Source organism: Electrona antarctica (assembly GCF_951216825.1).
Source record: "Electrona antarctica genome assembly, chromosome: 8".
NCBI classification, from domain to species: Eukaryota; Metazoa; Chordata; class Actinopteri; order Myctophiformes; family Myctophidae; genus Electrona; species Electrona antarctica.
Genome location: NC_136789.1, coordinates 19,856,800 through 19,869,352, shown reverse-complemented (window position 1 = coordinate 19,869,352; position 12,553 = coordinate 19,856,800). Strand labels below are relative to the sequence as shown.

The following is a 12,553-nucleotide window of genomic DNA, read 5'->3' as shown; positions in this document are numbered from 1 at the left end:
AGCCGTGCTGGGAACATTGCCTGCCACACGGATTTTAGTTCAGTTGTCAGTCTTGCACTCTGCTCTCTGTGTGTGTTTTCAGACTGTGTGCCCAACACTCAACTAAATAGAGATGAACCTCGTTAGTCACAATCACAAACACCTGCCATTCAATAAACCCTGACAATGCTCCCATGAGCCACTCCCCCCATCTCCACCTTTTCCTCCGAGGTGGTGGAAAGCCTGGTGAGGCGAGGTTAATCTCCACCTACAGCAGAACCCAAATCAAACCCCACTACTAGTCCGGCAGCCGATAGGCTTCTTTTGTTTAAAGTGTGAAATTTGGTATAGTCTTTTTTATTGGCCTAAAATATTGTCTATATAGCCTACATACATTCATGAATCCACTTGCTGAATAGGGGTTTCTTGTGACACTACCATTAACATCCTATGGCAGGCAAAAATGTCAAACTTTCCTTTTGCTTTAAGTAGCATGTGACATGTCAAACTAGGGGGTTTTCATGATTCTGAATCCTGCTAAAAGCAGCCATAGCCACTTGCCCAAATGTGCCCAAAATGTGCTGACCTCATCACATTTGTCATGATGTCTATGGCTGTTTTTAGCCCAAGGAGTGTATTTTGTGCAAAACTAATGCTTGGAATGGATTCAGAATCATCAGGGTGTTTGGTAGGTGGTGGAAACATGATTCAGTATGCAAACACCTGGCTGCTGTGTATGCTCTGCTGGATGATCACATTAGAGGTGAGGTTGCTTAGAGACAGAGTCCATCCTCTTCATATTTATGTGTAAGACACATGCATCCATATCTGTGAAAGGTTATGGTGTCAGCCGTGCAGGTGCTTGCATGTGCATGTCAATTAGGTATTATTTATTGCGTTACTGGGCCTGGCTTCATCTTACTATGAATGGCAGATTTACAAACAAAATTATAATAATAATCTGATATGAGGTGAAGCAGTAAACCTGCATTAACAAGAGTTAATGCAGGCTTACCCACCTCACCCCTGCCCATTTTGATAGGCTGGAATGGCTTAGGGTTGACGACAGAGTAAGCATCTTGCAATGGGCCTGGTCTACAAGCATCCCCCAGTATACTAGGGGGATGCCATACTGTGTGTCGTAGGCTCAATATGTCAGTTTGTCAACTCCCCCTTTCAGTAGAACCTGTGATCTTTTGTGGCCAGATGTAATTTCGTGGGGTCTAGTACAACTATATGATCGCTAAAACGAAACCAGCAAATGAAAAAAGAAAAAAGAATAATAATAATAACACTAATCTTTTACTTTCTCTAATAACAACCTGAAACATGAACCTTAGTTGTCCTTTAACCAAAATCAAACCCTGAAAAACACATGACGATTCATACAGGCGAAAAGCCCTTTGCTTGTACAGTTTACCTCCCCGACAATATCGCAGAGACCAATTTGCTAATTTTTGAACCACAATGCTTAAGACGATTTTAAGATGACTCAATGTTATTCTCCAGTCTCCACAGAGAAAAACGTATGCAAACCAGGGGATGAACGAGTGACATCAGGACTTTACTGTAAATTCAGTGCTGCTATTACCATACAGAAAACACAATCACTTTTATTCAAATGCAGATTTATTAAATTATCAAAACTCTCCAGACTTCTCTTTTTCTCAAAACAAAACATATCGACATTCAGAGAAAAAATAAAAAACAACAACATTTTGTGTAATATGTGGTGACTGTGATAATGCAGGAAGGGTGAGTTAGCTAGAAGAAGCCTCATGCATGAAATGTAACAAACATAAGGACTCTGGCCTGTTTACCAGTTTTGTCTTTGTAAAAGCAAAGTAAAGAAAAAGACAGTGGCAATTTAAAAAAATAAATACAGTATTGTGTGATGGCAGTGTTCTGTACAGAAGCAGCAGTTGCTTTGTGCTGTGTGAGTTAATGAAATTATATTTAAAATAAAACAAAACATGTTGATTTTAGTAATCATTGGTTGTGATTTCTGCTGGGTGTTTCTGTCTCTTGTAGTGGTTGTAGTAAAGGGATCTGTCTAGTTGTGTAAAATGTGTGTAAAAAAACCAATCACACAAATCACAAAATGGGACATTGATTTTAAACACTGATTTGAAAGGTAACCAGAACACTTGCCCCAAAACACACTCGCCCCCATTTGTACCGTGGATTAGAGCTCTTCACGGGTAAAAAAAATGGTCCCGAAACCCAAAATGGATCTGTGAAATTTGATCAGATTCGGACCAATTCCGAAAACATTCTCAAATAAGAAGACCAAACCTGGGTCATGGGTAGCCTACGCTACCCATGCATTGCGTAGAGCAACATTTTATAAAAATGTTATGCTGCACAGCTGCAGTATTCTCATCCTAAACCAGCCTAAAACATTGCACAAGTTAAACACCACCATTGCGTTTCTTTCACCAGTGCAGCGCATCACACCGCACACACAGTCACACAGTAGTACAGGTCTTCTCAGATCCACTCAGGTATTACAATGATTAGAGACCCGAGTTCCACAGAATATATTCTGACAGGTCGCATTTACTATGAAAACGTGCATTTCCCGCCAGTTGGTTGGTTGGTTGGTTGGTCCGTCACCCCAGGCATGACCATACTGTATATGGTCATGCCTCTTGACATCATCAGGGATGGAGATCCCTATGTCATCAATATTAAGTGCATATATGGAAATGCCCATGGAGATCCCTGATGTCATCAATATTGGCCAGCAACTCTACATCTGACCTCAAACCCTTAGATCTCCATATATGGAGCTGACCTGTTCTGACATTCCATATGCTGATCCTTCCCCATCCATCCTTCCTCTTCGATGTCTCCCTTTTGACTGATACCTGTCCATTTCAACTCTTTGACGGGGCTGCCGCAAAGTTATTAGTGCAGCCGCGCCCGGCAGCCGGCGAAAACTAGAGTTCTCAACAGGCCCGAACATTAAGGCCTGGCCCTAACTGGGCCCTCATCAAACCCTGTACACACAAGACACTGCCCCCGCTGCTACACTAGAGTTCTCATCAGGCCCGAAAATTAAGGCCTGGCCCTAACTGGGCCCTCATCAAACCCTGTACACCCAAGACACAGAATTCATTCCATATGTTGATCTGAATCAGCAGTCTGCTGTCACCTAGGTGGATGCGTGCACGCAACCTCACCCTTTAGGGCGAGATCGCTTCTTGCCCTCAGGCTGATGATAAATCATGGATCCGACCCGTGGGGGTCTCGAGTCCTCTTGGGTATTTTTGGAATCGGAGGGACCGTGAAGAGTTCTACCGCGGACCACTCGCCCTGAGCAGGTCTTGTATTTGTTTTACTGTTAAGGTTAGAAATAAGTTCAGGGTTAGGCTCCGAGGTCACCGGATTTGCCCTGCATGGGGAAAGCATGTTTTGGTGCAAGTGTTCTTGTATTCTTCTAAACAGTATAACTAGTAGAAATTCCTCTGCAGTAGCTTTTAAAGAATTACATTATTGGTAAACAGTGAAAATCCTCAGTGTACATTTATCCCTTGCGGGTCAATTTTGTTACATTTTTACGTGTGTGATAGTACTGGATAGATGAAGGGTGCAAATGTTACTAGCCCGAACATTATCAGGCTTATTTAAAGTGGCATTAAATTCACTTAGAAAATGTCTTACAAAAAAAGAAGACGTTGGGGACTTGACGTAGATGCCATTCATTCATTTCACGTGTTATTTTTATTTTATTTTATTCACACATACTGTTATATAAAATTAGAGACTGACGCTGTTCATATCTCAGTAGAATTTAGTTATGGTTATAATACCATAACGTAACCTGAACAAAACAATAACAAATTCTGATAATCCTCTTGACAAACCTCCTGTGGTTCTGAACAAGGTTTTGCTGTCTAACTCAAACATAATAATTACATTCAAAAACAGTGGTTTCCAATCTTTTCAACCACTGACTTCCAGGGCACTTCTCGGCTTTGACAATTTACTTGATGAATGGTTTTAGGAAGCCCTGAGTCTATACAAAAAGACAAAAACGTAAGTAGAAAACCATAATTAAATCAAGAATCATTTCAGTCTGGCAGGTTCTTGACTGACAGCTTAAGGGGGGCATGCTGACTCTAGATTCAATGAAATCTAGCTCTACATCTGTCATCTCTAGATCCTGGGAATAGAAAGGAAATGTATATTTTTTTCATGTCTCTGCATTCACTGACTCTGCAGTCCATCCCTTTCTCAAAGAACTATGAGCCATTTAGAGTGCATTTGGGGACAAGTGGGCGAGCCATAGCAACAAGCTGCATGTGTGCATTCGAAGGTGCGAGCAACCAAGTGTGTATGTGACCAAGTGCGTTTGATGTGTCTAAGATCAGGGGTCTTCAACATTTTTCTGCTGAGAGTAAGATGAAGCATGATTTCATACTTGTTTGACAACACAGTGTTGGATTCATGTTAATGTATATTTTCATACAGTTAATTAACCACTTAACCCCCCCCCCCCCTCCAAAAACAACAACAACAACAACACACATCTTTGCTGAAAATATACAACAGCTCGCAGCTCAAGGCGTTGTAGATCTGCTATTTTCGGCTAATGTTCCCCTCAGAATAGGCATGCTACGGTTGAAGTGGTTAATATGAAAAAGAATCCTATCACACAAAGACTTATGGTCGCGGACCCACTGTTGAAGACCCCTGGTCTAAGTTATTCAGTTGACATAATATTTATGTCATTTCTGTATGTCGGCTTTGTGGGTCTCGATGTTCTCGCATCATGTCCTCACAGCTTTGCGAGGTCTCACCGGCAGGTCTTTCGATCTACTAGTTCTCTGGAGCAGATCCTTTCTGCGCTTATCGTTCAGAAGCTCCTGGATGCGCTTGTTGTGAGTTCGCTCTCGGAACGGAGGCATGCGGGCCACAAAGTGGTTCTGGAGACTCCTGGAGATCTCGCCGTCCAGTCCCACGATCCGATACGGGACCTCGTCCACCGAATTGTTCTCTTTCTTCTCCTCACTCTCCCGGGGGAAGGGAGTGGGCGTGGGAGGCCACGGGGCGGCGGCTGTAGGCTTTGCCTCTTTAATCTTTGTTTTACGCCTTCTCAGCTTAAGCTTGTTTTTGTACACGATCGTCGTAGTAGTGGTCAGTCCCTCTCTGATGGGGTCATCAACGCGGCGCCACAACAATGGCCGGGTAGTGTGGAACCACCCGACAGCATTGGTCCAGGCTGTTGACGGCGTGGCGCTTGTGGCTACCATGGTTACAGCAGCAGGGGGCCTTGTGGTCGATGTAAATTTCTTCTTGAACAGGTGGGGCGAAGCCGTTCTCCTCGGCCGCCTCGTAGTGGATCTACTAGTGGTGGTAGAAGTCATTGTCGTCGTACTGGCAGCAGTAGATGTAGGAGCCGTAGTGGTAGTAGGGGCAATAGTAGTACTAGTAGAAGTCGTGGTAGCCACAGTGGTAGGAGTGGCAGTGGTAGTACTAGTAGCAGTAGTACTAGTAGAGGTCGTAGTAGCCGTAATGGTAGGAGTGGCAGTACTAGTGGGGACATCGGAAGTGGTCCAAGGGGTCATGGTTCCCTCTCTGACCGAGTATTCATTATAATCTTCATACTCTACATAGACATAGTCGGTAGTGCTCTCGCGGTCGGTGGCCAGTGGGGTTGCGGTGTAGCTGGGTGTGCTGGAGGGTGGCGACATGGTCCTAGAGGTCCACATGCTGCTTGGTTCTTCTGTGGTGGGGGTCCATGGTCTAGGAGGAGACCACGTGTCAGAGTTATGCATTTAACTACAACTTCTTATCATCTGGATTAGAATGTGCATCAACGCCTGTCCATCATCCATGTCTAAGGTGTCTAGTGTTAAGGAACTAGTACTTAACAAATTATTATAATTATAATTTCAGTGATGCTAACAGAACTGATTCATTCCTATCACTGTTGTGACAACAATAACATTCAAGAACGCCCTCTAGTGTAATATTGCTTGACTGATAAAATGGCTCGATGACTATTGGTGGAGGTACTGTAAAGTAAACAACAACAACTATACACAATGACTCGTACAAGAACAGTGCATTGTGGACACTGGGGCAGGGTGCCGTGATGACACACTCCGTGATAAAGGATAGTTTAAGAATACAGTCACATCCTTAGTGTTCATACAGTATTTTGGACATGCCTATAAATGGGCAAATCTTTGTAGCAAATCATTATAGATTGGCTATTTTTAGCGAAGGTATAGCATAAGGGTTAACACTGAGTATTTTACCTCTGTTGCTGTGTTTCTCAAACTTTGACACTTCAAGACCCCTGTTAGGGTTGATCCACACTCTGCTTTAAATTCAGCTTGGGCGGGAACCCCTTTTGGTGTTTTAAACATTATGTTATAATTTAGCTATTGAAAAATAGCAGATCTACAAGCTCATAGCGCGCCACCGAGTGGCGCGCTACGAGCTTGTAGATCTGCTATTTTTTGAAAAATCGTGAAAATATTTATTTCGGAAAACTGGAGGATTTAGAAGATTTTTTTTAGAATGTTAAGGTCAGGCCTAAATGGGTTAAAAGTGGAGTATGAATGGACCCTTAACTCTGACAATACAAATAGTCCCATTGGTACACTGTCAGGGTTGCACACTAAGGGTCCTTTTAAAACCTCCTCCATGGGACCCCGAGAGTGCCTGGATGGATCCCACTTTGTGTCTATGGGGTTGTACCTGCTCCATGGCTCCGTTGCCATGGTGACGCTGGGTCCTGTGTCTATGGGGTTGTACCTGCTCCATGGCTCCGTTGCCATGGTGACGCTGGGTCCAGTGGTGAAGTTTCCCACGCTGCAGGACTTGCAGCACATCTGTTTGTAGCCGGCGATGGAGCAGTAGCGACTCAGCACTTCCATACGGCAGAACACTGACTGGTCACCACGGCAACGCTGCTGCCCTACAAGTGACACACAGAGGGCAGCTGTCAATCAAAACATGCATGGATGGAATTCAAAAACTGATGAAAAAAACCAACAACAACATAATTGTGGTTTTATTAAGGCAAAGTTTTAGGTGATAAGGTGATCACCGAAAAAACATGACGTCACGCCTCGGTGGTAAGCGCTTCTCCAATCACCCAAACGTCTCTCTGGTTTTACTAACCAAACGATGGTCACCTTATCACCTAAAAGTGGAGTATGAATAGGCATGTAGGCTTCTTTAAGTAGGCCTACCATGCCTGGAGTCCATATTTTGGGGCAATTCTCAAACGTTTTCAATTTCTTTCAAAAATGTTTCAAAAACCTTTGTTGTATACAAGCAGTATAGAGCATAAGTCATGAGAAATGAGGTATTCACATGCATTCTTAAAAGAAATCTAGGCATTTCAAGAGATGAGTCAAATATTTGGTGAATAAGTTTAGAGATTCAAAATGTCAGCATACCCTTTTAACTGCACAGACTTTGTGGAAAAACAGCAAATAGTCTTACATAAAGGACAGCATAAACAAATTTTCATCTCTCTACTATATTGTATGAAAAAAAATGTATGCATAATCTATGCAAATGTAAAGTTAGGCAAACCTGACATCCATGCAGACCAGCAGACAACAGCGGAGAAAAGGACAAAAAGACAAAGGTGGAAGCAGCATTGCTATTACCATTGGTTCAAAAGCAAACAAGAAGCACATTTTCTCAGAGTTATTCTATTACTGCGATCATGTGACACTGCAGTTCTTAGTGGCAGACATGTTAGTACCACTGAGATGAAGGGCAAGGTCTCAAGTTGTTGCTTGAGATGTGGTGGCACTTATAAAAGACTAAAACCTGATGTGATGTACGCTTCTTTGAGTGCCACCATTGTCGTGTGGCGGAAACAGCAGATTTACAGATGTGCTTGTGGATCTGCTATTTTCGGCGTGCCACGTGCGACAGGTCATATGAATATGAGTATATAAATTAACCCATTCAGGCCTGACGTCGAAAAAAAAAAAAAAAGGTTTTCTAAATCATGACAATTTTCGGAAAGATTTGAGGCACATTTTAACGATTTTTCAAAAATAGCAGACCTACAAGTTCATAGCGCGCCACTCGGTGGCGCGCTATGAGCTTGTAGATCTGCTATTTTTCAATAGCTAAATTATAACATAATGTTTAAAACACAAAGGGGTTCCCACCCAAAATGGGTTAATGGTTAATGTGGTTAAACGCTAACGTGACATGGATGTGTTCCAGGTCTCAATGGATTAAGCGGTATACGAGTTTTGCGCAATTATTCTGAAAGGACGGCTGTTCAAGTACAAACATAGCTGTGAGTGACGTATGCAGTCAACCTCTGGTTACAGACCTAAATGGTGCTGCAGAAACACCCCTGCTGGACTGAGTTGTATACCTTGAGAAGGATCCAGGAGGAGTGGGCTTCTAAACCTAAACGTATAGTCACCTCAATGTTAAATTGTCTATTTTTTCCAAAATATAAAAAAAAGAATATATATAAAAATGTAACTAAGCAACTGTACATGCCTCATAAAGTATGTGCAGAAGAGGAATGTGATTTAAGGTGTAGGCCTGGAGGTAAGTGTGGCCAAATGCCAGGGCAGGAAGGCCATCAAATAAAACAAGATTGTAGTCCAAATAAATAATTAATATGTAATATATTCATTGTAATATTTACAGTGAAATAAATAAATAAATAATAATCTGATCAATGCTCATCCCTGCACCAATCAAAGTAACTGGAGTGGTTTAAAGATGGGTACGTGCCATATACTTTTTCTGTTCTGCATGTGTCTATAATGAATGAATTGCATTTTTATAGCGCTTTTCCAAGTGCTCAAAGCGCTTTACAATGGTTCATTCATTCATACATTGGGAGTCTATGGAGTTAACATTACTGTAATAGACCCCCTTGTGTGGTTATAATATAAAAATATGTCTTCCCTGTGTATTTTTTGTTTCTTTCTGGAAGCTGAAAGCCTTTACGTCAAAGGGCCCAATCGAAATACACTGCTTTAGTGACCCTCCCTTTTTGATCATACAACAACAGTTGTGGGCGGGGCTTCAGTTCAGAAACCACTTTCTGGCTGCACACTTTCTTTTTTAAGATCTTCCTCCTAGTAATCATAATACCTGATGATCATGTTTTAGGGGGGATGTTTTAGGCCTGATGAGCTGCGTGTATCGGCCCAAAGGGCTCCATTTTCGTCACCGCTAAACCCCTTATCCCTAAACTTCTTTGACTATTTTGAAAAACATTTTTGAATAGTTCAACTAGCCAATCTACATTGACACGTTGTGAGCTTGTAGACTGGCCATTTTAACTATTCAAAAATGTTTAGCAAAATAGTAAAAAAAGGCAAAGAAGTTTAGGGATAAGGGGTTTAGCGGTGACGAAAATGGAGCCCAAAGTCTCCACCAGTTTAAAAGCACAGCTGTTTAAATCACATCTTGATGATTGGTTAACCCTGCAAAGCTATAACTTTCATGCTGGACTTTTCTAACCACCTCTATTCACATTATACACCTGACACTGCACCCGAGTATAGCATTGTTTTTCCCCCCAGCTAATTTTCTTTGAAACTTCTTTCTTTCTTTCAAAAAACTAAAACATATTTCCAATTTACTACACATTCGGTTTTTTTCATTTAGAATTACAATGACCATACAGAAACCTTCTAGAAAGAATGAGTGAATACAACATCTACTTTTATATGTCCATCCACATCCATCCATGAAACAAATAATAGTATTTACTTCGACAACAAGCATGTTTACTTTAGACACCCCACATTTACAATGGCAACGCGGAGGTTCTGGCTTGAGAAACAGATTCACTTTAATCATCGTTGTGAGTCTTAAACACACCTTGTCCAGTGTAAAGGCAAAAGCGATGTTCATGGCACAAAATATGTTTTTCTTTTCTTCAATCGAATTCTTTGTCCAATGACCAGTATTTACAAGACGGGCGAGGAGCCACTTCCTATCAGCTTCTGTGGCCAGTGACTTCAACAGATTTCTGGGACATTTGCCCAACTAGAGCGGTGCTCGTGTTGTGATGTCGGAACAGGCCAGATCCATATATGGAGATATAGGGGTGATCAGGTCCAGAGCCCGGGCAGAGGCTTTTGTGCTGGTTCTGGAGAACCGGAAATGCATGCCCCACCCAGTTATTATAATGTGTGTCCCTTTTATGCCCATATATGGAGTTCTTTGTCAAGCATGCCAAATGATCTTTTGTGCTGGTTCTGGACAACTGGAAATGCAAAGTACACGTTCCAGGTTCCACCCATCTGTCTGTGTCCCTTGTATGCCCATATCAGGAGATTTCTGTATGTGTCCCAAATATGGAGCATGCCCAAATATGAGTGTGAGTGTTGTGATGTCAGAACAGGCTAGCTTATGGAGTTCTGTGTCAGGCATGCCCAAATATGGAGTGGTGGGATGTCAGAACAGCTCCATATATGAACCATGCTCGGGCCCTGTCCAGAGCCCGGGCAGAGGCCTTTTTGGGGCAGTTCTGGACAACCGTGGTTCCGACCGACTCGACACCGGGCACTGGGGTGCAGAAGTCGGTGGGACGAACGGTTCTCGAGTTACGTAACTTATGTGGATTACACACGTACAGACAGACGTACAGACAGAGACTTGGTGCATTTATAGATATAGATAGGTAGACCTGTTTCACAGCAGAGTAAAGACCCTGACGTCATGCTAAGGCCTCTTGTTAACCATAATTGCAATGCAATTACAAATAAATTGAACCGCATGAACCAGAATGGAAAAAGGGAGATCTTGTAACGCACGCACGCACGCACGCACGCACGCACGCACGCACGCACGCACGCACGCACGCACGCACGCACGCACGCACGCACGCACACACACACACACACACACACACACACACACACACACACACACACACACACACACACACACACACACACACACACACACACACACACACACACACACACACACACACGGTCACTTCGGTGAGTAGTCTGTTTATCTTCTGTTGGTTTATTTTGGTGGTCTATGCCCCCCTTAATTAGTATAATGTAACCCTAATTTGTATAATTGGTAACACCTGTGTTTACTCTACTATGTCAATATGGCTGCCATGAAAAAGGTCTATTTTTGCGACCTGGTTATACTCCTGAGGTTATGAGATCACTACACTATGCTCTACCTTGGTTTGGAATAGTTATTTAAGCATTCTCACCCCAACACCACCACTCACCAGTCTCTATATCTATAACCATGGTTCAGATCATAACCTCACCTTTTGTTCCTCACTTACTGTACACATACTGTACAAACAACTTTGTATCAGATATCATTAATAGCCTGAAAATGCATTTTCTGTTCATTAAAGGCATGAAACCTTTTGTAAACTACACTCATTGTTATAGAGTGTCACAGAAACAGGAGTCTCCCCATCTCTCCAGCTCTTTAGCAAACAGAAAATGTACTGTCACTGTGAGGATACCAATTGTATCCAATCAGGAGAAAGAACCCAACAAAAATCATGTATCAGCTTCATTTGGATAGCGTTCCATTTCCATGTTGTCTGCTAATTTTGTTTTGTTTTGTTTAATCACTTCCAATATCACTTGTTTTATCCTGTATCCTCAGGAGTTTACTCTCCTGATTGGATGAAATTGGTATCCCGACCTGGTATTTTCTATTTTACCAAAGAGCTGGAGCGACCCCTATTGCTGAATAAACACTGTATAGAAATTATTAGTATCAGAATGTAGAGCTGTTTAACAATTATTTTTGACAAAACAAATATCACTTACACCTCCCTTAACCCATTAAAGCCGGGAAAGCATTTGTGTCATTTTTAAAAATTCTTGAAAGTGTGAGAATGACTGATTTGGAAGGCATTTGTAGAATCTTAATGAGTTTAGAGTGGTTGGTATTGCCCTAGGCTACACCCCAGAAAACCCTAAAAGGTTAATTTATGGAAAGAGGTTAGCAGGGATGCAAAGTGACCAGAAAAGTATTAGCAGTGACGTTAAACAGAGACACACAAGAGTTTGTTGTGGAGAAGTCTGTCAGATTCAGACGTGAAAGAGACAGTCAACAGCCAGCAAAAGAGACAGAGTTGGAATCCAGCCGCAGGACGGAGGCATGGAGGTGAGATAAGAGGAAGAAGAGGAGGAGGAGGAGGGGAGGTGTTCTTTACTGGAGGAGATCTTGGGAGCTGGGAACTGAGGATTGGATCTGGAGAGCCATTGGATGATGGAGTTCCGCTGGTCACCTGCAGAGGGAGACAAACACCACAATAGTCAGATTAGTGGTATTTCTCATGAAGAGGGGTCCCATCAGGACGGGCTTCAAGCACACTCTAGAGCAAGGATAGATTAAAAAGCCTTTATTATCTAGACAGGGCTATCACATATTAAAACAAATAAAAAGCCTTTATTATCTAGACAGAGCTATCACATATTAAAACAAATAAAAAGCCTTCATTATCTAGACAGAGCTATCACATATTAAAACAAATAAAAAGCCTTTATTATCTAGACAGGGCTATCACATATTAAAACAAATAAAAAGCCACCAAACACCAAGCGGTTTTAACACACCG

At 42.3% G+C, this 12,553-nt stretch overlaps 1 protein-coding gene across 2 annotated transcripts in view; it reads right to left on the bottom strand.

Moving 5' to 3' along the window:
- Positions 1-1,596: 1,596 nt before the first annotated feature.
- LOC306928251 (A disintegrin and metalloproteinase with thrombospondin motifs 2-like) overlaps positions 1,597-12,553 on the bottom strand; it is a 58,613-nt gene continuing 47,656 nt past the window's right edge. The window contains exons 23-26 of one of the 2 annotated variants that reach the window (XR_013790662.1): positions 12,149-12,223; positions 6,751-6,913; positions 3,160-5,730; positions 1,597-3,006 (exon numbers count right to left, since the gene is read on the bottom strand). Coding sequence is in view for 1 of the 2 variants with exons in the window: in XM_079508218.1 (XP_079364344.1) it covers positions 4,755-5,730; positions 6,751-6,913; positions 12,149-12,223 (1,214 nt within the window). In the remaining variant the exon portion in view is untranslated. Of the gene's footprint in view, positions 5,731-6,750; positions 6,914-12,148; positions 12,224-12,553 lie in introns of both variants that reach the window. The other variant, XM_079508218.1, reaches the window with a different exon arrangement.